Genomic DNA, 27,315 nt, shown 5'->3' with positions numbered 1-27,315 from the left:
TCCTGCTGCTGCATGGAGTTGGTGCCCCACGACTGCTAACCGATACATTGCTTAGTTTAGTTCTTATAACATGCTGATTTCAAACCCGAGTTTCCAAAACGATAGCTCACGCATTTTTTTCTTTCGCGACTTCTATCACGGCGAGGATCCATTAACTTTAACGATGGATTGATAGAAAAAACTTTGCCCTTAAAGAGCGATAGACAGTCACAAATTGTTTGCAGTGTTGCATATTTCGGTGGGGGCATCGATATGTCATGTTCATCTAAAGGTTTTTTAGGTTGAATAACATCATATTTTTGCGTGCTTGTAACACTAAAATTATCGATCGTTAAATATGCTCTTCCCGAAAAATTTGATCTTGAGAGATAATGAAATAGCAAGAAATTAAAATTAATCTTGTATAAATTTAGGGCCTTACTCCTGAACCATAAAAGGTATGAGTGATGATCTTATTTTTTGTGCCACTCACTGGGCCCTGTTTTTCTATCGACAAGTCAGCCATTTTTTCCAAATATCTAAGAGAGCAAAGATATTGAAAATGTATTGTCTATATAGTGTAAAATTTAATTTATATAGTACACATTTGAATTGAAAAAATCCTGCATGACATGAGTGTTACAGAACTCCGCGACACAGTGTTGTCACATCGTTGTTGCATTGCTTGTATCAAAGCTGAACCCTTACCGCAAGAGTGGCTCACATGTCGCACAGTGTTAGAGAGTGAAGACTGAGTGCTGCTTTGTCTGTCATCCGAATGGAATCCGAACTGAAATAATTTACCAATAATATTTTTAGGTAAATTTCCTGTTGCATCCACTAGAGAAAAAAATTTGGATAATATTTATAGTCAGCTGGAGAAATAGTTTATACGATTTTTGTCTCAAAATAGTTTCGTTGCTATTTCTACATAAAACTTCGCAATAAAGATTTATCATTTTTCAAAAGTTTATTTAATACCTAGTAAATTTTCAAAGCTAACTAAACCGAATGTCAGTTAAGTAGCAGCCTACCGGATTGTGGCCGCTTTTCATGTTGGCGCTTTCGTCATGTATCCCACGTTAGTATGAATTGAGTTCATGTGCCGATGCAACATTAAAAAAAATTTGTTCGATTCGCGATTGTTTCAGCGGAGTAGCACTTAGCACACCCAACGTTGCTGGCATGTGGCAGAATTGATTAATGAACTTAAAGTGGTTTGTTTCTATAGGGTTTATCAAGGGTTTCTATGGAAATGATCTAATACATATTAGATAATTCACTTAACTTTATTATTTAGTATTCATCAGTCGGCTGGTTGTGCTGAAGTGATAAGTTATTCACTTTAGTAACATCCAGTTTATGATCGCTTGCCAGTGTGGGTAGTACTGCATTGACGCCCATTTACGGAAAAATAAATTTTCTTTTCTTTTTTTTGTCAATTCTTTTACATAAATAATTTTGAATACTTTTTTATAAATAGCTGGAAGTTCTTTTCAAAAAAGTATGTTTTTTAACAAACAATTTGACTTTCCCATTGTTCTATATAGTAATTTAAATAATATTTGATAAATGTGAACAGCAGGATATGATTTAAAATAATTGAAATGTGTTAGATGGAAATTCGTAATGATGGCATAGAAGAACTTCTTTCATATAACCTGAAAGTCGTGTGACGAGCAGATAGCGGTATCTGTCTCGGATGTTTTTGTAGTATTAGTGAGATTGTACTCTGGGAGCGTGTTGTATTTTATCGATCAATAAAGGCTAGAATTTATTCTTCCAGAAATTTAAGCATGCTGTTGGGCTTCAATTTCATTGTGGCATGCAGTATTGTTCAATGAAAAATTAAACAATAACGGATGGCGATGAATGAAATGTGGACATGAAGTATTTATATTCTCAGATTTACCTAGGCGTATCATTATTAGAATCAGTGTATGGAAATGTTATTTTTTCAACACGCCAATAAAGTTTGTTACACTTACGCTAACCGTGAGGAAATCTTTTTGAATGTTTAATTAACCCTGAACTTGAAGATTCATCTTCTTTGAAATAGAACTATAACATGAAGGTACTACCTTTTCATTTATGTACTACTTAACTTGGACGATAGGATTCATTCAGTTGAACGATACAGTCGGACGAAATGATGACCTTTCCTTCTTCGTATCGCACGTGCCCTGGCCTAGTGACTGTTTCTGTATGCTACAGAGTGTAGATCACGACATAGCAGTGCGATACGGCCCCAACTAATACTGGCGAATTGCCGTCGACGGAATGTATGAAGGGAAAAACATAATGTTTGCCAGTAGTACCGTTTAAGACGGATGATGGTAAGGGAAGATCGGTCAGCGATGTGTGCATAGATCGGAATCGATTCATTTTATGCTTATTCTGGGATGTACCGCTACATTTATTAAAGTTTCTATCTTCTGATTAATGTGCTTGCGGAACGCCGCAAGTAGGTGATTGCAGAAGAGCAAAAAATTGGAACGGCAGCCATCTTGTTACTTCCCATAGTGATATTGATTTTTCACATTGTGCCGCACTATGGCACTTGTTCTATTTGCTTTGAATGTTATAATCTTTAATAAACAAACTATCCGAAATCATAAACTAAATTTATGAACTTTCATAGAATTTTAATCTGGAAGTGAGAAGACCAAATCATTTAATAACATTTTTGTATACTATACCAAATTAATTTAGATTACTTTCAACTTGTTATGTCTAAATATATGTAACAATTATCCACAGCGAAGTGCTGATTAGCTGTACAATTTTATCTACAGACGTACAATTTTTTTCGCTTTCGATGTGTTGCACACTACGCGCGCTACATTTCCTTTAGGAGGTTGATTTACGCTACCGGAGCTGGTACAGTTGAAGGTGATGTAAATAAAATGTTGTTTTCTGCTGTTACTGGAGCACAGTCTTTAAGTCTTCGAGAGCAATTTTTAGGTTAATTAATTATATTTTCTTATATTTTGCTAATTGCTATGTTGAATGATTGATTTATATCCTATTAACATGTATTTAATGAATTTACTAACTATTAATGAAATTTTAACAACAATTCACTAACTTTTTACGATCGGCTCTGTTCGGCTTTGTTCGGCTGCAGACACGAACCTTGCAAACGAGGTTAGGTTGGGTATGGAAACCGTGCTGCACACACGGCTTGTTAGTGTTTGTGCAGTGCTGCTAGCAGTGAGACGTATAATATTTCGTTTCTACGCTTGTGCCCCGTTCAAGATCTGCTGTGAACAGAGGTAAGAGAAAACTTTGTGTGAATTATTTCTGATTATTTCTGTTCGCTAGTTACACTTCGCTTGGTTGTAGCGGAATTTTCCGCTCGTAGGACGATTGTTTCGTTGGGGGTAGTTCACATTTTACATGTCGCTCTCAGGGATGGGGAGTATTTAACGACGTGTTACAATACATAACAGCACCAATCGGAATCGCGTTACATAACGCGAACGGAAAGGTGATGATTTTTAAATCCTGCGTTTCGTAATATGTGGGCGCTCCTTTGGATTCAAGCGGAGTGATTAAATTTTGATGATCATTATGTGAGGTTATAATAAACATTGTAACCTTTTTGTACATTCCGTATTCGGAACCTGACTGTTTTTATTTGACAGACTTGCAAGCCAGCTGTTTGATTACTGAACAAACTGCATGATTAGTGCTACGATCCCATCAACTCTAACAGATGCTCCCAGCCGAGATTCGAACATAGGATGATGGGCTTGTTAGACTAGGGTCGTACCTCGAGGTCAACTGGGAGGCGCTGATGAAGTAGGTAAATTATAAAAAGATTAGAGTACTCCATCTCCTTGTTGTTGTAGCACAGCACAGAAGTTATACAGCAATGCCCAAATGCCGAAGACGGCAGTTGTTTTCCGAATCCTTGGCGCGTAATAGCAAATGTATCGTTTATTCAAATCAGCTTGGATAAAAGATTGCGGTACACAACTTCATAAGCGTTTTTTGATGTGACCCTCCCTTACCTCACAGAGAACAGACATTCATCTTAATATCGCGGGGTGTGTAAAAACCCGAACCGCCATATTGAAAGTATGTGGTAATGCTCCCGATACATGTCGCTCGTGTCGCTGACAAAACGGGCTTTGATTGCTTTGATGACTCACACAACATTGCATTGCGCTGCAGTGCGCGTGGCAAACATCATACATATTCAGATAATGTATTTACATTATACTTGCATATGTGTGTGCCTGAGATTCAGCAAAAGGGGAATCTCATTGTCAAAATTTGACAAACAGTTTAAAATTTCGAATATGGCTGCCAAGTAATGTGATTGTAAACTTCGCTTGCTTCAAATTTCTGAAAAAATCGGTGCAAAAAGACTCAGTTGAGGGATTCAATTCATCCGGACGAAAAGAAAATGAGCGTTTAAAAACATTTCACTAGCATGAAAACACAGCGATGAGCGCACTGATGACAGCACCAACCAGCGCACTGATAAAGAACAGATAAATAACAATAAGCAACTTTGACAATGAAGTTCCCGATTCACAGACTTGATACAGATTGTTAGCATCATGTTTACCACAATGAGTCCTGTAGAAAAACAGCGACACTGGCATTCTATATATATTGATTCTACTGACGAATTCCGTTCCCATTAGTAGACTGTAACTAGTAACTGTATTAACTGTTCTAGAGCAGGTAGCGCACCAATTTATTTAATAAATTTTGGAACGTTTATTTGTGTGTTTAGAAGATCTACACTTTGTCCTCTATTTCACATTCCGTATTTCATTGCAGTAAAGCGAGATTTCCAACCATCCATTATAGTCACTAACAGCTTGGGTCATTCGTAACTTCTGCGGGGTTGAGAATTGAATCCGGGTCCTCGGCGTGAATGCTAACCACTACACCGGGATTGACGCCATAAACATATTTACGTTTAATTTACAGTATCCCATTCAGAAAATATCATTCTTTTCTAGTTCTCTTACTGTTAGATAATTTTTATTGTTGCTTATCAGCTACACTACAATTCCTCAATCCTGGGTTTTGATGGGCGATTGGAAAGTATTTTCTTGCCACAAAGAAACTTACTGGTTTACTTTTAATAAATATTAGTAAACTAAGCCATGTAAATTCTAGTTATTTGCAACATGAAGAAAGCAAAGCTTGTTGACTCAATTGAATTATTAATTGATTAAGTTATTAAATAAATGATTAATTTAAATGTTTATTATATGACAAGAATTAATACCCAGTGTATTTTTTAAACACGTATCGTCGAGATCGTAAAACAAGTGGGAGTTTGATGCTAGTTGAAGCAGGTTTGAACTTGGACTTTTGAATAGGATTGGGCATAGGCTTAAATTTGGGTTTGGGGTTAGGCTTGGACTTGGGCTTAAAATTGGACTTCAACTAGAACATTGGACATAGACTTAGAAGTTGGACATAACCTTGGCTATGCGAATAATGGTCGATCTCCATTCTTCCAGCCAAACGCATGACGTTACAGAATCAAATGTATAGATTGTACGGATGTCTTCCCAGCAACGAAAGCAACTTAGATCGATGAGGAACAACTAGCAACAAGACGAGTTCATCATAGACCTTCTTTAGCCAATGCCAAATCCAGAATATTCCATTCATACAGAAAGGTGACCTTCATGTGACAAATCTTTTCTCACATCACATCTACGCTCGCTGCGTTTGCATATCAATTACATGTTATCCTCTTTGCCCTCTAGCAGCATAGAACTGTGATGGTTCGTGTTGTATCTTGAACTTGTCTTTACTGTACTCGATCCTGGGTTACCCGTCTCCAATTCGCTGACGTTTTGACACACGCAAGTTGCCTTTAACCTGGTCGAGTCATCTAGCATGTTGGTCCCTTCTATTCCTGATGTTGGTGCGTTCTTGAAGAGAACAGATTTCACTGTTTATGAGCCGTGAGATTAGCCGTGAGGCGTATTACCAGCGGAAGTCTGGAAGGAACGGGCTTCACAAGCAATTGCGGTCGAGCAGCCTAAGCCCCCGTACAAACTGTACCCTGTACAAAACGCTCATTAGACAGGTTGTTCTCAAAGGGAATGAAATATGGACAAGGCTCGAGGAGGACCTGCGAATGCTCGAAGTTTTCGAAAGACGAATGCTAAGAGCGATCTTCGGCGGCATATAGGAGAAAGAAGTATGGAGGCAGAGAATAAACCATGAAGTCGCACAGCTCTATAGCGAACCCAGTGGTCAAATGATGGCTAAAGCTGGACGGATACGATGGGCAGGACATGTTGTAAGAATGCCGGACAACGGGCAAAGATGGTGTTTGCCTCGAATCCGGTAGAAGCAAGACGACCAGAGGCGCAACGAGCAAGATGGTTAGACCAGCTGAAACGAGATCTGGTGGAGAGAACACGATGTCCGAGGAATTGAAAAGTAGTAGCCCACAACCAAGTTAATTGGAGAAACTGTTCATCAGTATTTGTCTTAGAATGGCAAGCTAACTAAGTAGGCAAGAAGCTACTACGACTCAAAGTTTTACTCTCCCTTACATATCCTCCAGAAATGTCAGGACTGCAACGTGCCCACGCATCATATTTTCGTGGATTTTAGGGCAGTATACGATACCGTCGAGCGCGAACAGCTATGACAAATAATGCACGAGGACGATTTTCCTGACAAATTGATTGCGGCTGATTAAAGCTACCTTGCTAGGAGGATTGGGTTACATATCAATGCGTTAAGAACCAAATACAGTGGGATTTCGAATTTGGAATCAAATGCGTGTCGCCTGTGTTGCTAAAATTGAAACCGTGCCAAAATCGAGACCCTTTTTTGATATAAAAAAATTGAATGTATATGCGTTAGAAATTGAGTAAATGTTATTAAGGTGAAACGGTACTGAATCCAACATGGCCGGACATCTTATATCCTATGTCCTCACAAGGATGCCATTTTTCCGGCCATGTTGGGATTCAGTACCATATCACCTTAACACAGATAAACAGACGTAACTCTTGGAAGAAAAATCTACAAAAATTATCGTACCTCATATTTAGCCTGAACAATAGTACCATCTATGATCAACATTCCTAAATATCAAATAACAACAGGAGTATCCCTCGAAGTAAATCTGTCGCGAAGGAGAGAAGGTCTGGAAGATCCGTGGCGGAAAGGCCCAGTTTTACCAGAGCGGTGGCGCTACCAACGAATTGGGAACGGACTTTGTAGTGCTGGGCGGAATGCAGGATCGCGTGATAGATTGGAAGGCGATCAACGAGAGAATGTGTGTATTGAGGATAAAGGGCCGTTTCTTCAATTATAGCATCATTAACGTGCACTGCCCGCACGAAGGTAGACCCGACGATGAGAAGGGAAGAAATGTATAGACCGGTGGTAAGACCCCATAGCCTGCACACCGACACAAACGATAACGGCCAACGATGTATAAACTTCGCAGCTTCCCGAGGCCTGGTGATCCGAAGCACCTTTTTCCCGCGCAAGGATATCCACAAAACCACCTGGAGATCACCTGACCAACGTACAATGAACCAAATTGACCACGTTCTCATAGAGGGCCGGTTCTTCTCTAACATCACGAACGTACGCTCCCGTCGGGGTGCGGATATTGATTCTGACCATTACCTAGTAGCAGTACATGTGCGCTCAAAGCTGTCCACCGTATACCGGACACGTCAAAGCCGCCCTCCTCGGCTGAACATCATGCAGCTAGATAACCCACAAGCTGCCGAGAACTATGAGCGAGTACTGAATGAGGCACTGCCTTCTTCCGAGGAGTTAGGTGCTTCAAACCTCGAAGACGGTTGGGGCAGAATACGCTCGGCCATCGGAGAGGCCGCGACCGCGGCACTAGGTATTGAGCCTCGGAGTACACAAAATGATTGGTTTGATGGGGAATGCCAACAAGCGGTGGAGGAGAAAAAAAATGCTTGGAAAAATTATCTGAGTATTGCCACTAGAGAGAACCTGGCCAAGTACCGACGAGCTAGGAACCAGTTGACCACGATCCTGAGGAGAAAAAAGCGCCAAAAGGAGGACAGAGATCATGAAGAATCAGAGCAACTATTCCGAGCTAATGACATGCGCAAGTTTTATGAGAAGTTGAACCAAATTCGGAAGGGTTACACACCGAAACCTGGCATGTGTAGGGACGAGGGAGGGAATCTAATTACAAACGAGCGCGAGGTGGTCGACAGGTGGAAGCAGTTCTTCGATGAACACCTCAATGGCGAAGTCGCAGAAGGAGGCGGAACGGAAATTAACCTGGGAGCGCCCATGGAAGATGGTGATGTCCTAGCACCTGATCTCCAAGAAGTCAAACGAGAAATCAGGCTGCTGAAGACCAATAAAGCCGCTGGGAAGGACCGCCTACCGGCAGAGCTTTATAAACATGGCGGAGAAACGCTAGCAAAGGCTCTACACTGGGTTATTTCGAGGATTTGGGAGGAGGAAAAGCTACCGGAGGAATAGATGGAAGGAGTGGTTTGTCCCATCTACAAAAAGAGTGATCGGCTAGACTGCTGCAACTATCGTGGTATTACGCCGGTAAACGCCGCCTACAAGGTACTCTCCCAGATCCTGTTACGCCAGCTGTCACCGATAGCACAAGTTTTCGTAGGGAATTATCAGGCGGGTTTCATGGGTGCTCGCGCAACTACGGACCAAATTTTTACTATCCGACAGATCTTGCAGAAATGTCGGGAGTACAACGTGCCCACGCATCACATCTTTATTGATTTCAAAGCAGCATACGATACAGTCGATCGAGACAAGCTATGGCAGATAATGCACGAATACGGTTTTCCGGACAAACTGACGCGACTGATCAGAGCTACATTGGATCGAGTGATGTGTTTCGTACGCATCTCTGGGACACTCTCGAGTCCCTTCGAGACGCGACGAGGGTTGAGACAAGGTGACGGTCTATCCTGCATGCTGTTCAACATCGCTCTTGAGGGGGTGATCCGACGAGCGGGCATCGAAACGAGGCACGATTTTTACCAGTAGCCTGGTCTTCTTCAACAAACCCACCGGCACCAAGAACAGGGGGGCCCAACGTGCACGATGGCTCGACCAGGTCGAAAGCGATTTGCGACTTCTGAGACGACTAGGAAATTGGCGACGAGTGGCCCAAGACCGAGTTGAATAGAGACGAGTACGCGAAACAGCACGAGCCATCCCGGCTCTATGCTGCTGAAGAAGAAGAAGAATCCCTCGAAGTAGCAAGTATTTTTTATGGGGAATTCCCTTTCTTTCGTCAAAAAGCGCCACTTTGACCAAAACGGACACATTCCCAACTAAGCCCAAATTTGAAATGACGTCTTAATCGGTACGAAGAATGGAAAACGAGTGTTATGTCCTTAATCCTTAATCAACGATTGCAATCATTTTATGTTTGAAAAGTCCACCAAGAGCTATCCGTCCGGTGAAAGTAAGTTTTTGGCCACCTGCGGTAAGACGTAATCCTACGACAATAAAAATATTGTTCAAAACATTCTATAACAGCAAACTTTTTTTCATCATTTTCGCGTCTTTTAAAGCATGTACGCGGAAACTGATTGATATTTAAGCATATTTTTGTAAGATAAACGGATATTTTTGTTGCCGAAATCGAGACATGCCAAAATCGAACCATGCCAAATTCGAGATTCCACTGTATATGATAGGAAGAGGCTCCAGATAAAGCTGCGTTTACCTCCCACGGACAGTGACTATTGACGGCGATAAACTGGAAATGGTTGATAAGCTTAAGGTGAAATCAGTCGTCATTAATTCTGCCAATTTCAAAAGCAGTTCTTTTGTTTGAAACAAAAATTCTGTTCATGAAAATGTATTCGCTGGGTTCAGATTGGCAAGAAGAATGGAGTATTTACATTTTTATAAACAGAACCCTGCTTTTGAGTCCAAAAACTGCTTCCGAAATTGGGCTTTTAGACGAAAAATAATGACTGCTAGTTTCGCGTTAGTATTTGGGATTATATGTCATCGGCATCGCCGACAATACTAGTAAGGAGATTCTACGGCGCATTCAAGCTGGAAGTCGCGCCTACTTTTCCCTCCGCAAGACGCTTCGATCAAGTAGCATGCGCACCGCAAATAGCTGACGATGTACAAAACGCTAATCAGACCGATAGTCCTCGACGAACTTAAGACTGTAACTTTAGTTATGAAAGATATAGGTACCTGCAGTTGCCGTATTTGGACGAAAGGACTATTTTTTGGCGAAGTATAAACGGACAGCGCAGAGTAGCGGAGGCATATGAACTACTATCTGTAGGTACTACAGTTGCATCCACTTGTCGATCACCTCGTGCTCATTTGTGATAAGGTTTCTCTCTTCGTCACTAGGTCTCTACATATATCAGACTCCGGTGTGAATCGTTTACCAGATGGATTCCTCTTCTCATAGAACTTGCGAGTGTCAGCCGACATAGTTGTTCTAACTTTACACGATATCTATCCTCCTCCTAGCGTTTTTTCCTTTTCAAGATCATGGCCAAGTCGTTCCGCGCTTGTCGATTCTTGGTCAAATTCTTCCTCGTGTCAATGCTTAAATAGTTTTTTTTAAACCAGTCATTGCGAAGGTCACACCCGTGTGGTCTAAATTTCTCACACATGCGTACTCGTTCTAACGAACACGCCGGCATAAGGATCTCTTACGGACTTTCACGCGACGAGTTTTGCGAGTGTGTATTTAGGTAACAGCGACGGTCGTCGCTCTCACTCGTCATTACAGCCCGAACTGCTGATACCGTGGACCCCCGTTCGTTTGACCGCTTTTAATCTGAACACTTTTTAATTTGCACCCCGTTGGTTTGCACAACGTGCAAATTAAAAATGGTTCAAATGTCATTCTCAACATGACATCATTTGCTTATGCAGACAATGCGCATAAACGCGATTTGTTTGTCCTGATCTAGCGTGTTTAATCTGTTTCACATTGCGTTTTCCCAACGATTATGATAGAAATCCGATCGGAGAATGAAATATTCGCTGCTTCCAACTTCCAACTGAATCAAACCACCAAAACAATAACAAAGAGTAGGGCGACCAGATCACACAAGTTCCAGCATATGTAGAGTTGCCAGTTGTTCAAATTAAAAACTAACCCCGTTAGTTTGCATGAGGAATCGTTCAAACGAACGGGGGTCCACTGTACCGATCACTCGTGAGGACTTCCACTTCTGCCCGTGAGTAGAATCGACGACGAAGGTGAGGAAAAAAAGTAATGCAAAATCTAAAACCCAATCCGCCACTAGCCCTCACGGGTAGCTGGTTGCTTACGAGTTGTATGACTCGTGAGTGGGCTATGCAGAAAGACGATAGCATGAGTAGGCATCGTTGATTTCTTGCTCGATTTGTAACATTGACCAAGGTTGCGGGTTAGAGAGACTCAACCAGAGAATGGCCATATCACTCAATAACTCGCCTCATTAAACCAACGACACTCACTGTGTGTCGCTGGTTTAATGATGACAAGTACTCGCGAGCTACTGAATTACTTTGGCCAGTCTCTCAACTCAGTTCTCCATTGCGGGTGCATTGACGGTCAAGCGTAGAGCTTTATCCGGTAGACACACGGACGAAGATCTCGGTAACCTATGAGTCTGATTGTGGAATATTTAACCGAGGAGGACGACTTTGTCGCGTCGTGTATACCGTAGGTAGTTTTGAGCGCACAAGTACAGCTATCAGGTGATGATACGACTCGATGTTCGCACCTAGTAGGGAGCGTATGCTGGTCATGTTCAAAAAAAAAAACCGACCATCAATGAGAATACGCAATGGGTCTCATGTTTTCTCACGCAACCTCCTGCAAAATATCAGCAACGCCTCTTGTAATCTTTTCAACCATCGAAACTGTACGCCTATCCTATATCAGCGGGTCGCTGATAAAGATCCAAATAATGGAAACGGCTATGTTTCTCTTCCAGTGGAAATTTCGGAACGAAAATAGATGCAGAACTAGGCGAAAGAGTGTGTTTGAGTGTGATGTGATGAGTGGAGTGGGTGCTAGGGTGAGGTTAGAGTGCCACGATTCGCACTACAACTGCAAGTGACCTGTCACTAACAGTTAACTGCGAAGTCTGTCGAATAAAAACAGATGCCTAGGTTCCACAGACATAGTGTAACACCGAGGCTTCAGCTCTGCTTTGTTTTGATTCGCTTTTTCCTGCTGCTGCGCTGTTGTGAGCGTGGTGCCCCACGACTGCTTACCGATACATCGTTTAGTTTAGTTCTTGCAACATGTTGATTTCCAACCCGAGTTTCCAGCAAGATGGCTCCTAATATTTTTTTTCTTTACAAATTGCAGAGTTGGCGGGGATCCGTTAATTTCAACAAATAGACTGGAGAGATAAGAAAACTTCAGTCTTGTAGGGCGATAGATAGTCACAAATTGTTTTCAGTGTAGCATATTTCGGTGGACGCATCGATTTGTTATGTTCATCACAAGGTTTTAAAGTGGAATGACTCATCAAATTTTTGCGTGCTTGAAACACTAGAATTATCGATCATTAAATATTCTCTTCTCAAAGGATTTGATCCTGAGAGATAGCGAGATAGCAAGGAACTAAAATTATTCCTAGGTAAATTTAGTGTCATACTCCGCAACACCGCAACCATTAAATGCACGAGTGATGATCCTATCATTTGTGCTATTCACTGAGCCCAGTTTTTCTATCGACGAGTCAGCCATTTGTTCCAAATATCGAAGAAAGCAGATGTGTTAAAAATGTCTTGTTCATACAGCGTAACATTTAATTTTATATTGTACACATTTGCATTGAAAAAAATCCTGCATGACATGAGTGTTACAGAACTCCGCGACACAGTGTTGTCACATCTTTGTTGCATTGCTTGTATCAAAGCTGAACCCTTACCGCAAGAGTGGCTCACATGTCGCACAGTGTTAGATATAAAGTTTGATTGCTTTTTGTCTGTCATCCGAATAGGTTGAAATTAATTTCCAATAATATTTTTTAGGTTATCTTACTGTTCAATCCTTTGAAAAATATCTAAATATCTGAAAATATCTGAATGCTTTTGGATTGTAATGATTAAGCTAGAGAAATAGTTCACTAGACTTTTAGCTCAAAATAATATACCTAGTTGATGCAGATTTAGCATTTTTCAAAAGATTATTTATTCAATAGGACATTTTCATAGCTAACTATGCAGAATTCCAGTAAAGTAGCAACCTACCGGATTGTTGCAGTATTTCATGCTGGCGCTTTCGTCATGTATCCCACGTTAGTAAGAATTGAGTTCATGTACCGATGCAACATTAAAGAAAATTTGTTCGATTCGCGATTGTTGCAGCGGAGTAGCACTTAGCACACACAACGTTGCTGGCATGTGGCAGAGTTGATTAATGAACTTAAAGTGATTTCTTTCTATAGGATTTCTACAGTTTCTATAGGAATGACCTAATATATAGTATATAATTTACTTAACTTTAATATCTAATATTCATGAGTCGGCTGGTTGTGCTTAAAATGATACATTATTCACATTAGCAACTTCCTATTTAAGATCGCTTGGTAGTGTGGGCAGCACTGGGGCACTTGGTGTCCACCCAGCGAAAAATGAATTTCCTTTTCTTTTTTATGTTCTTTATCAGAAATAATTTTGAATAAATATTATAAATAAAACGTTGGAAGGTTCTTTACAATAAAGCATGTTTTCGTAGCAAACTTAAGTTCGACCTTTTGAGTGTTTTATATAGTAATTTAAATAATATTTGATTTATGTGAATAACAGGATCTGCTTTTAAATAATTGTAAATTGTTAGATAGATTTTCGTAATGATGGCATAGAAGAACCTCTTTCAGATAACCTAAATGTCGTGTGACGAGCAGATAGCGGTATCTGTCTCGGATGTTTTTGTAGTATTAGTGAGATTGTACTCTGGGAGCGTGTTGTATTTTATCGATCAATAAAGGCTAGAATTTATTCTTCCAGAAATTTAAGCATGCTGTTGGGCTTCAATTTCATTGTGGCATGCAGTATTGTTCAACGAAAAATTAAACAATAACGGATGGCGATGAATGAAATGCTGACATAAAATTGTTGAATTCTCACATTTACCAAGGCTCATCGTTACTAGAAACAGTGTATGGAAATGTTAGTTTTTCAACATCTTAATTAAGTTTATTACATGTATGCTAACTGTGAGGATATCATTTTGAACGCATGGGAGATACCACGTAAAATATTTAATTAACTCTGAACTTGGAGATTCTTCTTTTTTTAAATAGAACGATAACATGAAGGTACTACGTAGTCATCTATGATAGTACTTGACTTGAACGACAGGATTCATTCAGTTGAACGATACAGTCAGACGAAATGATGACCTTTCCTTCTTCGTATCGCACGTGCCCTGGCCTAGTGACTGTTTCTGTATGCTACAGAGTGTAGATCACGACATAGCAGTGCGATACGGCCTCAACTAATACTGGCGAATTTCCGTCGACGGAGTGCATGAAGGGAAACGTATAATGTTTGCCTGCAGTTTAAGACGGATGATGGTAAGGGAAGATCGGTCAGTGATATGTGCATAGATCGAAACCGATTCATTTTATGCTTATTCTGGGATGTACCGCTACATTAATTAAAGTTTCAAACTTGTGGATAATGTGCTTGTTGCGAAACGCAGCAAGTAGGTGATTGCAGAAGAGCACAAAAATTGGAACGGCAGCCATCTTGTTTCTTCCCGTAGCGATATTGATTTTTCACATTGTGCCACACTATGCACTTGTTTTATTTGCGTTGGATATTATAATTTTTATTAAATAAAATTTCATCCGAAATCACAAACTAAATTTGTGAACTCTCTTGGGTGTTTTAATCTGGAAGCGAGAATACCAAATCATTTAATAACATTTTTGTGTACTGTAGGAATTTCATTGAGATAAGTTTCAGCTTGTTATTAAAAAAATATATATATAATATAACCCGCAGCGAAGTGCTTTTTAGCTGTACAATTTTATCTACAGACGTACAATTTTTTTTTGCTTTCGATGTGTTGCACACTACGGGCGCTACATTTCTTTTAGTAGGAGGTTGATTTACGCTACCGGAGCTGGTACAGTTGAAGGTGATGTAAATAAAGTGTTGTTTTCTGCTGTTACTGGAGAAGAGTCTTCGAGAACAATTTTTAGGTTAAATAATTATATTTTCTTATATTTTGCTAATTGCTATGTTGAATGATTGATTTATATCCTATTAACATGTATTTAATGAATTTACTAACTATTAATGAAGTTTTAACAACAATTCACTAACTTTTTCCGATCGGCTCTGTTCGGCTTTGTTCGGCTGCAGACACGAACCTTGCAAACGAGGTTAGGTTGGGTATGGAAGCCGTGCTGCACACACGGCTTGTTAGTGTTTGTGCAGTGCTGCTAGCAGTGAGACGTGTAGTATTTCGTTTCTACGCTTGTGCCCCGTTCAAGATCTGCTGTGAACAGAGGTAAGAGAAAACTTTGTGTGAATTATTTCTGATTATCTCTGTTCGCTAGCTACACTTCACTTGGTTGTAGCGGAATGTGCCGCTCGTAGGACGATTGTTTCGTTGGGGATTGTTCACATTTTACACGTCTCGCTTAGGGGAGGAAGAATATTCAACGATGTGTTACAATACATAACAGCATCCATCCAGAATCGCGTTACATAACGGGAACGGAAGGGCGATGATTTTTGAATCTTGTTTCGTAATATGTAGACGCTCCTTTGGATTCAATAGGGGTGATTAAACTTTGATGGCTATTGCATGTGGTTATAATAAACATTTATCACAGCTTTTATATTAAAAAACATAATAAAGTAAAGCTTAGGTGCTACATTCCGTTTTCGGAACCTGACATATTTTCATTCGACAGACTTCGAAGCCCGCTGTTTGGCTATAGGACGAGGACAATTGCCTCGCTACGATCCAATAACTTCTAACAGTGACTTCCAGTCGAGATTCGAACATGGGATGACTGGCTTGTTAAACCAGTAGCATATCTCGAGATCAAATGGGAGGCGTTAAAGAAGTAAATAAACTATGAAAACTTGAGAGTACTCTATCTCCACGTTGTAGTTCAGCGCGAGGGGTAATGCTTGCTGAAGATGAAACTTGTTGGCAGGATCATCGGCGCATACAGCAAAACGTATCGTATCGAATTGGCCATGGGGATTTTAGCATTCATTTTTTGTTGCACACGAAAGGCAAAATCACGTTACCGTGGCAACGCATGCAAGTGCACGCTTTTCAACAATGTTTCTTTGTGCGATTTTAATTGCTATTGATTTCAGGTATTATTTTTATTTGTTGCATGTAGTCTTGTAATAAACCGGCAACGACAGACTTTTATATATTCTTGATTCTTGAAATTCTTGAAATTCGTGGATATTCTTTAAATTTTGGTAATTTTTGTTGTTCAGAGGCGTATTTAAAAATGTCAATGTTTTATTTATTAATCAATGCCGATGCTTGTCGAACTCATATGCGAAAATTTGTTCTCTATTCACTCGCCACTTGGATGGCTGTTTTGATCGTTATTCGTGTTGTTTCTTATTTGCTTTCACCATCTTCGAAGCGCTGGAATACATTTTAATCGCATCCCTCCGCGCGTTTTAGCGTACTAAAGTGGGCGTTGGTGTTTGACGAATATGTTGCTATTAAATGTAACGAATTGATTCCAAATAGGTCCTCTTTTTATGCGAGATGGTGACGATAATAAATTTGTTAACGTTTAATTTACAGTATGTCATTCAAAATTTTCATTCCTTTTTAGTTCTAATTCTTGCCAGTAATAATAATTGCTCTCCATTGTACTTGGTCCTGGGCTACTCGTCGCCAATTCGTTGAGCATCTCGACACACGCATTCGAACTCATCAACCACTTCCAGTTCATAGCCGTCAATAGTCACTATCTGTGAGAGGTAAACGTTGCTTTCCCTGGAGCCTCTTCCTATTTGGTTTTCGACCCATTAATTTGTAACCCTCTCCTCCTAGCCTCCGTTTTTAGTCTGGCGTAGATTACCTCCGCCGCCCCAAGGTTTCTAGTAATAATGTCGAAGTCGTCTGCAAAAGCTACGAGTTGGCTACTCTTGCTGAAGATCGTTCCTCTCGTTTCGATGCCCGCTCGCCGGGTCACACCTTCAATAGCGATATTGAATAACATACACGACAGTCCATCCCCTTACCGCAACCCTATGCGCGATTCGAAAGAACTCGAGAGTGTCCCTGAAACGCGCACGTAGGGTGGCACATCACTCGCTCCAGAGTAGCTTCGATCAGCCGCGTCAGTTTGTCCGGAAAACCGTACTCGTGCATTATCTGCCATAGCTGTTTTCGTTCAACTGTATCGTATGCTGCTCTGAGATCCACGAAAATATGATACGTAGGTACGTTGTACGACATTTGTGGAGCAAAAATTTGATCCGTAGTAGCACGGGCCCCAATAAAGCCCGCCTGATACTGCCCTACGCATTCTCTTGCTATTGGGGATAGACGACGCAACAAAATCGGGGAGAGCACCTTGTAGGCGGCGTTGACGATTCCGTGATAATTTCAGAAATCTAGCCGTTGACCTTTTTTGTAAATGGGACAATTTACACCTTCCATTCACTCCGCCGGTAGTTTCTCCTCCTCCCAAATCCCTGAAATTATCTATTGAAGCCTTTCAATCTCACGGCTGGTATCAGCGATGCCAGATCAGCGGTTTTCCCGCTAGACTTAGCGGGATTTCAAGCCGGATAGCGGGACTTAATAACCAAACGGCGGCTAGCGGGAATCTAGCGGTTTTCTTAAATAACTCAGCGGGATTTTAGCGGGATCGCGATTTAGCGATATTTGGTAGGCAAGAGTGCTGACAGAGAGGTTGACAGCAAAAAACTTCGTTTATTGACAGTCTAATGTCTGCTCATGCATTGGCAGATGGTTCAGTATATCCTGCTGATTAGAAAACTCCGTGGTTTTTGCCTAGAATGGGATCAGTTCTGACAAATACTCATTAGAACTTACTGAACAAGAAGACCACCAAACCAATCCGTTTTGCGTATTCCTAATTTTTCCACAAACTAATTCGTTGCCAATGGCAAAATCCAACTGATTCATGAATTGCAAACAAAACAACACAAACAACTTATGTATCTATATACATCATAATTTGCTATATACCGCAGCATTTGTATGATAACAAAACCAAAAAAAATCTGCTGATGAGCCGATAAACCCTGAGTCTAAAAGACAAATCGGTACATTTTTGCTAAAACAAAATATCAGCGAGAACAAAGAGCCGATGCGCTTTTCAGATATTTTTGAATTTGGGCTGCTTATAAAGATTGAAACATATCTTCTTTTGTCACCAAAAACCATAACCATTTGCCAGCTTTGCTGAAATTTTGCATTATTTTTATCATAGCTAGACACAGAAAGAGAATTTGTGCTAAAGCTTTTTTCGAAATTTTCGCATGTGTTCTTAGACTCCTTAATTATAAGATTAAGGAAAGATAAGATTAAAGATAAGATTATTCTTGCGAAATGTCGTAGTAAATTGTCATTATATGAGGGATAACAAGATACTTCTTTTTCTGTTTCCTGAAGCTTCGTCAACATGAATGCAGCAAATTTGCATAATGTTCATTTAATTGCAACCTCTCAATTTCAGCAGATCATCTTGATTTCAAATGCAAGCCTTACTGAAATGAATATTCTGCACCAGAAACGAAGGAATAATATGACTTTTGGTTCAGCGGGATTTCTAGCGGGATTTCTAGCGGGAAATAGACTCTAGACAGCGGGATTTCAGCGGGAAATCAACCTCTGGGCAGCGGGAAAATGGGCAATCGACCTGGTAACACTGGCTGGTATTGTTGTCCCTTATTGCAAGTGTGCCAAGGTACACGAACTCATCGACTACCTCAAATTCATCCCCGTCGATTACCACAGTACTGCCTAAGCGAACTCTGTAGAGTCTGGTATACTGATCTTCCAACGCCTCAAATGTACTAGCGACAGTATCCACGTCGTCCGAAAAGCAGATAATAGGCCGTATGAATAAAACAGTTTGCTTTGCTTTTCCTGTGAAATCTTATGGGAGCATTTGCTCTAACTTTTTTATTCATACGACCTAATATGTCTTTATTGAAAATCATGCCCGCATATTGATCACCGTTCGCCTTATATCACCTTCAAGCGCAGTGTCAAATAGGGCAGTGTTAAATAGGGCATTTTCGCATGGGTTCAACAATCCACCCAAAATTCTCACACAGCACCGGATTCCATTCATCGTAACCATCATAAGTCTAGCAAGCTTCTCTGGAAACTCGTTTTTAATCAGGATTTTCCATAGTTTTTGTTGGGTTATGCTATCATATGCAACGCTGAACTCAACGCAACGCAATCCACGAAGATTTCGTCCTATGATAGACCGAACCTCCGTGAGGCCGGCCTGATCACTTTCCACGAATCTATTGGCTATTGACTACAGTCGATGGAAGATGGCTTGGGAAACCACTTGCTCGATATTTCTCACAATCCAACTTATCGCCTTTCTTCTATTACGGGCGGATGACCACGTCTTTGCCGTTAGCCTACGGTAGCCGTTCATTTCCCAAATCTTGACAATCAAGCAATGCAAACAGCTGACCATCTTGTCCGGGCCCATTTTGATAAGTTCCATTTCAATTTCGGATTGCGAACTGTTGCAGCGTTCAAGGAGACACTCAAATGATCAAAATATACAAAACAATGACCAGGTATTGGTGTCTCGTTTGACACATGCCATTGTGCCAGCTCATAAGCAGTTATATCTAACAACTCCCTCTCTACCTGCTCGTATGAAAAATGGACAATTGCCAATGTTGAGAATACCAAGGTTGGTATACTCCAGGATTCCATCAAAGCAGAGCCTCTCGAATTGATATCCGAGCTGCCCCAACTGATATGCTGGGAATGTAAACGGATCGAGTGAGGGCTTTTTATGCTAATCCCGCAAAAACTGACTCACACTCGGTCCGTTCACATCCAGTAACCACGCGCCTCCGAAAAACTGACGCCGAATTGTAAAATCAGGCATATGGAACTCGCACCCCTAGCTTAGCTACTCAATTAAAGCATTTCTAGGCGCGGTCACGTGGAGGCATTGAGTAGGAGCTTGTAATGACCAGAACTATGTGTTAACGTTAGGTACTCCTTCACAGATGGGTTTCCCATTTCATATCCCTAAAACTCACTTGTTGACATTGAATGGCGTGATTCTGATTATACGTTCCCAATGCATGACCAAGCGGGGTCTATAACTTTGCACCTTGCGATTAACCACTATATATGGCACACCATACGGAAGCGTCCGCAAAGAATAAAATCGAATGCTGCTCAGTGAGCAACATAGGAAGAAAAATATTTCCCAAGCTTCCTGCAAAAACCTAGTTCACACATAGTTTTGGATAACTAAGTAATACCGAATTTTGGTTAACCGACTGTTACTAAGAGAGTTGTATATGCATGCATCACATTAAATGTGAAAAAATTTACCACGCGACGTCACGCAACATCACAAAACTTTGCCATACATTTTCGCGCTTTTTCGCTGCGATAAATGACCGATATGTTGAGATATGCTTTTTTATGCCTTTCTATCCCTACACGATCGTTGAATAAATATAGGTAAAAATAAAACAAACACATACAAGCAGTGGGCGAAGTTTACCTTTCTACCGTCTCTGTCACTCCCATTGTTCGCAGCAGGCAGCCATGCTACTTCATCGTGGCGAGTGGCGCTACCGCCGCCGCCTGTAGTGCAGCACCCGAGATTGTCAACATGTGTACTTGTGTGCGTGTAGGCGTCTTTCACTGTGATTTTTGGTGTGGATAGTGTGGTAGTGGCAGTGGCAAAAGTTCAATATCAACATCAAAATTTAGTCCTTTTTATTGTGTGATTTTACTACTATTTACTTTTAGCTAAATAATTGTGATACGGTTTTAATTTAAGTATATCAACTTTTATTGATAGACTCGTCTGGCTCACGAATGTAACGTTGCTGGTTATGTTTAGGTGAACATCTAGCGAAAAAATCGTGAATGAGATTTACCTACAAATAAATGTGAATATTTCTATGAATTTTTACTATCATTATTGAAGATTAGGTGATTTTTGATCTGCTTGATAAGTGACGGCCAAATCCTAGCGTCACAATGTTTCTCGAATAAATTTTGCAAATTCGTTTCTCACATAACCTCAATCCACTTTTTTTCAGCAATGTTCAAGCAGCTGTGAAGTAAGGACCTGTCTGCTTAGTGCTAAAAATGATGGAAGTGAACCAACCTATTGGTACAGTTGCGCTGGAGATGCAAAAGCTGAACTCGACTGCGTCGGTTTCGAACGACAACGGAGCTCACGATTTACCGGATTCACTGCTAGATGCTAAGGCAAAGCAAAATGGAATCAGTGATAAGACTACCTGTGCAGAGGTGTCTATGGACTTAGATGAAAGTAAAGAGTTGCATGATGGAGACTCAATGGAACGACTAAACTATAGTGAGACGGAGGATGAAGGTGAGTTGAGCTTTGTTTTGCTCCTTTAAATAATTAAATTACCCGCGGGTTACTGATTTCGCCTATCTTTATTCAGATATCATCATGACGGCAGAGGTTGGCGCTCAAAACGGTGAACTGGTTGATTCCATTTCCGACAGTACAGATCTTTTGGAAAAGGCAACCGTTCCCGATCGATTACCAGAGGATGATCCTTCCGATGTTACGCTTTCACTGGAAGATACGGATACAAAGCAGTTGAACAATTCATCTATAAACAGCGTTGCATCCGTAGGAGAGGATGATACCTTAACAGAACTGTCTGCTGCAGTTACCGCCGAAGTGGGTGAAGAGATAGACGAAAATCTCCTGCTGGATGGCGAAGACACCGAAGTAGGAGACGAACCGGAGGTAGACGAAAATTTGCTCTTAGAAGATGCGGAGATGGAAGAAGCTGAAATACAACAAAACGCTCAAGGAGATGATGTGGCCATGCAGGACTCAGTAATACAGATTGAAGATAGTGTGGTAGGTAATGAAAAGACTGAGGACGACACTGCTTCCATTACCGATAATAGTGTAATAGCCGTCGATGAAAGCTGTTTAAGTATCCTCAACACTGCCGCGGTGGATATTGCCGATATGACAGTAGACGAGTCTGTCAGGATTGTGGACGAGAAGGATCAGTCGGAGGTGGTAACGCAAGAAAAGCAGTCTGAACCGTCTGCAGTGATAGAAAAGAACAAAGAGCCAGTACCTGAAATGGAGGAAGAGACGGTTGTGTCAAAACGTCTTCTGGGGGTAGCGACGGAAGACGAACCGATTTCAACATGTTCTTCGCCGGAATTAAACGATCTGATTAAATTTCCAGATGATAAAGTTACTGGAAATAGTGATCAAGCAAAGGCATCGGAAAATGATTCTTGCATTGCTGAAGCAAATGGATCGGTTTCGGAGGAAAGTGTCTTGGGCAAATTACAAACAGAAAGTCTAACTACAGAGGATAGTACACTGCTAGGGGCGGATGATGATATGTCGGATGAAACGTCGGATCTGATAAAGTTAAACAGCGCTGCAACTACTTCAGCTGAAGGGACTAATTCGGAAGATGTCGATCCAGAATTATCAGACCTGATAAAATTTCCCGATGATACCGTTTCCGAGAAGCAAGATTCGGAAAAGGTTTCTGAGAGCAAAGAATCAGCTGATGAGGAGATGCCAACTGCGGATCAAAGTGAAGCAAAGTGTACATCGGATGAACCGTCAGCAGAAGAAAACAATATTTCTGAAGGCGAAAAGGAAAAAACAATTGAACCGCCTAGCGAGTCAGTTGAGCAGCAGCCCGTTGAAACATCTCGGCAAGCTCTGCAAGCGGCAGATGAAGAAGATTTGCTAGAAATGATGGAAGAACCCGAGCGAATGGAGCCCGACGATGATGACGAGGACAATGTAGACGATGATCTGGATGAGCATAGTAGCGAATCGGGTAGTGCAAAGCAAACGCAGGCCGAGGAGGATGAAGATTTCGAGGAATCAGACTACACTGGTTTGTTGGAAGATGACGTAAGTGCGAATGCGGAGGATAACGAAACGGAGGACAATGAGGCTAGCAGTGTTCAGATCGACGAAGAAGAACTTGCAGTTAAACCGCCTCCTAGCAAACGAAAATGTTCCGTTGACATAAGAGAAAGTGTAGAAGCGAAGGAACCGAGTGAGAGTGTATCGGAAAAGGAAGTGGAGCTTGCCAAGCTCACAGAACAAGCAGAGGAAAGTGATGAAAAACTGAAGGATGTAGTTGAAGTTTCAGAAAAAAGCAGTGATGTGGAAAAAGTTGTTGAAGTGGAAAAAGAAACAGCAACTCTGAGTACGTCTACAGCAGCTGAAAAATTAGAGAATCAAGCTGAAGTAAGCGATTCCAACGAAACGCAAACAAAGGAAATATCTGAGGAAGAATCGCCGAAAATTGACCAAGAGGCGAAAGAGAACGAAACGGTTTCTCAAACGGTTGATAGTGATTCGAAAAAGCAGGAGAATAGTGATGAACAAGATCAAGAGTCTAACGATGCAAGCGAGAAGCAAGTTCCTTCCGACAAGCAAAACATTCCAGGGCAGGAAACAGTTTCTAGCTTTAAAGAGAATATTGCAGCAAAGATTAAAAGTCTTATGCAAGTAGAAAGCAAGGACAGCACAGCAACTTTAGATGAAGAAACAAAAGTTGCTACAGATGACGCTGCTTCTGATAAGCCCGAATCTGCCACAGATATCGAACAAAAACCTGTGATTAGTAGCACTGCCGAGCAAGATGAGGTGTTGGTGATTGATGACGATGATGAGGTGCCAGAAAAGGCGGAACAGTCATTGAAAACCGAGCAGAAAACTACTGAAGATGGTCCTGTAAAGGATGAGAAAGATGCATCTCTAACCATAACCGGCAAGCGTCCATGTCCCGAAGGGAAACCAGATGAAAAAGAAGAAAAAACAGATTGCGTAAAAAAAATGCGCCTATCGGAGGAAGATAGTAAATCGGAAAAACTTAAGGATGTTCCAGAAGTACCAAAAGTAGAGAAAAAATCAGCCCTGGATTCGATGGAACCGATAACAATAGTTTTGGATCCGGCTCCGACAGAGCCTTCGAAGGAAAAGAAACCGATTAAGTTGGACTTCTTGGATAAATTCAAAAAGCCATTAGAAAAAATGGACCGCACAGATTTGGAAGAATTCGTACTGCAGAAGATAGTGGAAGGAATTGCTTTTAAATCGGCTATTTCCGAAATGAGAACTCAGTTGGACAGCCAAGACGTGCTGTTGCAGGGTTATCGCCAGAAGGTCCATGACCTGAACAAGCAATTCAAAGATTTGGAAATGGTTCATGAAAGAGTGGTTAAGGATTTAGAAAAGAAGAATCAACACTTCATAACTCCTGTGAAAATTACCAGAGCAGTCGGTCTGCAAGTTTCGCAGCCTCGTTTTGTTGCTGGAAACCGAGCTTCAACAGGCAATTCCACACCTATTAGCAGCTCTCCAAAAGCGACTCGCTCACAAGCAGAAACTACAACTCCCGCAAGTTCTCCTAATCGTGATGCACCCCAAGTAAATATCCAAAATCGTCGTACGCCAATGAGTCGGGCTCCGTCGGTAGTAATTCGCACAAAAACTCCCGCAGGACCAAATACAAACCGTCCAAACCAGCTACCGACGGGTATCACTAAAATTTCACCAATTAATTCGTCCCCGGCAACACCGAACGCAGCAAACAAAAATGTATCGGCAATACAAACTAACTTGGTGAACACTAGTTCTCCTCAACAACAGCAACAACAACAACCTAGTACAACTGCATCTACTACTTCGACACCTACCGGGATAGTACCTCCAATTACTAGGAAACGACCGCTGCAGAAGTTTACACCGATGCGTCCCCCGCTGTCAATAACTCAACAGGTTCAGCAGCAACAGCAAACGCGACAAATGCAGGAAATATTGGTACGGCAGCAGATTCAAGAAGTTCAAACCAATGCTGTCGGTACAAGTGGGCCTGGAACTCCAGGCAGTCAACCACAAAGTCCCTTGACTCAGTCACCCCAAGGGTCCCCACTGTGAGTATTATAGAAATATACTAACAAAAACATGTAACTTACATTTTGTGTTTTGTTATTTTCAGTACCCGTACTCCAGAACCGTCTCCATTAGGTATATCTCCCGCTCGGGTTCCACCGATCGTAATGAAAAAAGTAGGACAACCGCCCAAAGGGACTCCTGCTACCATGCAAATAATCAACCGTCAGACGCCGTCGATGGTTTCGTCCGTCCCATCTGCCAATATTCGTACGATTGCTGCGACTGCCAGCGCCGTACCCACACCGCCGGCACCTGTTATAGATAATTCATTGATCGATCTAACGGATGAGGACGATACGCCGAAACCGGCAAATACAGTTGTTCCTATAGCGTCGACAGCTAGCGTTGTTCCCAAACCACCGATTACCATTCTCAATGGACAGCAGACGCAATACGTGCAACGGCAAAATAGTTCTATGCCTCCGCTGGTGGTAATCAACCAGCAACGGATACGCGCTACATTGCAACAACGACCGATGGCTAATGGAACGGTAAATGCGGTCGGTAGTCGTCCAATGCTAATTCAGAGACCGGGTACTGCCGCTAACGGTTTTCCAAGAACCATTGCAAGTCAACAGATGTATAAGCCGCGGATGCCAAATGGACAAATTGGTGAGTCATTTAGACCGTTTTCCTTTCGAACTTTTTCCTCACAAACCTATTTTACTATAATTTCAGAAGCTCCCAGGCGAATAGTATCGCGAGCAACGATTCGTCAGCAAACTACAGTTTCTACAACCAGCTTTACCCACCCGGCGCCCCTTCCTCAACCGGGTGCTCAGGCGCACAATCCATCCTGGAAGCAAGCGCCGCCACGGCCTTCCATTCGTATCAACAACATCGAAACTGGCATAGTCATTTCGTGGACCATGGATGATCTTTCCGAGAATCATGCCACGATCGTAAGTTATCAGATTTACGCTTACCAGGAAACGAGCGCTGCGCCGTCGATGGATATGTGGCGACACGTGGGCGACGTCAAAGCCATGCTGCTGCCAATGGCCGTGACGTTGACACAGTTTCAGGAAGGCCAACGGTATCATTTTGCCGTGCGGGCAGTCGACGAGCACCAGCGGGTCGGTCAGTTCAGTCCACCACGAACGTGGAATGAATCGACACCTGCGAAAGCGTAAGTTTAGCCACAATGTTTTTAATCTTGAAGAATAAAGGATAAGGTAGGATTTAGGAATATGGAGATAGCAGGTAAGATCTATTTAAAAAGCGAATGATCGAAGAATAGACATTTAATAACTAGGCGCTATGCGAATTCAAATAGAAAAAATAAACCACAGTTTAATGGCATTTGCTTGAGTGTTTTAGTGTATCGACTGTATGTTTCATATTAAAACAAAAACAAAAAAAAACGAATAGCTGAAAAATTGTGTGTATTCCACGTGTACGTCGTGTGTTACCACTACAGAGACTATAACTCAACTCACTCAAAATCCGCTCAATTTTGTAACAAAACGGAGAGTACCATCATAAATAAAGGTAACTTTCCGCTTTCGTTCAAAACTTAGCAGATTGTGAGTGTCTCGGCGCCTCTGTAATCTATAGTCTCTGTAGTTACCACCTACTTTCATTAGGATCATTAGCCATTCTAAGGGTCACTAAGCAAGCAGTTAGCCGTAGTGATGAGGCAACATGATGACAATGAATCCGTAATATGTTGTACTGGCTAATTGTCTGACAGTTTTTAAATTGAAAACGTATAACAGTGTAATTATTGTAAGCCATACAACTCTAAGCAACTCTTAACGGACTACTCGTGTATCTTGGAAAAGTAGCATTTAGTTAGATTCAAACATAAGTTATGCTTGTAGAGTGGTAAGCAACGTTAAGTAATAAATTCATCATTACTCTAATATAACTAAGCTCTTTTCTTTAATTGAACGAAACCAGTTATTAATCGTTTGAAATTTTATTGATTTTGCCTATATTTTACGTGGATTATAGCAATTTTATAATTAACTACGATCCGGCAAACTTCGTGTCGTCACAAATTGAACTGTACGTCACTAATTGTAAATCTTAGCTGAATTAAGACAGTTGCAATTTTTTAGCAAAAGGAGTATTAAGGTTCGCAGTTTTTCGGGAAGTTCAGCGTTTGGTATAATCGATTAAATATCGGATTTTTAGAGAACTTCCAAATCCAAACAACTGTCTCAACTAG

General features: G+C 41.3%; 1 protein-coding gene across 4 annotated transcripts in view; it reads left to right on the top strand.

The window, feature by feature from the left end:
- The window catches only part of LOC128734906 (mucin-17), a 44,129-nt gene extending 17,141 nt beyond the window's left edge, over positions 1–26,988 (top strand). For 2 of the 4 annotated variants that reach the window (XM_053829306.1, XM_053829305.1), the window contains exons 2-5: positions 21,247–21,545; positions 21,622–25,120; positions 25,186–25,754; positions 25,821–26,988. In XM_053829306.1, the coding sequence (XP_053685281.1) occupies positions 21,296–21,545; positions 21,622–25,120; positions 25,186–25,754; positions 25,821–26,275 (4,773 nt within the window). In that variant the 5' untranslated portion in view covers positions 21,247–21,295 and the 3' untranslated portion in view covers positions 26,276–26,988. Of the gene's footprint in view, positions 1–15,422; positions 15,470–21,246; positions 21,546–21,621; positions 25,121–25,185; positions 25,755–25,820 lie in introns of those variants that run through there. The other 2 variants (XM_053829307.1, XM_053829308.1) reach the window with 2 other exon arrangements.
- The last annotated feature ends 327 nt before the right edge of the window (positions 26,989–27,315 follow it).

Source organism: Sabethes cyaneus, chromosome 2 (assembly GCF_943734655.1).
Source record: "Sabethes cyaneus chromosome 2, idSabCyanKW18_F2, whole genome shotgun sequence".
Taxonomy (NCBI): domain Eukaryota; kingdom Metazoa; phylum Arthropoda; class Insecta; order Diptera; family Culicidae; genus Sabethes; species Sabethes cyaneus.
This window is presented reverse-complemented; position numbering and strand designations above follow the sequence as displayed.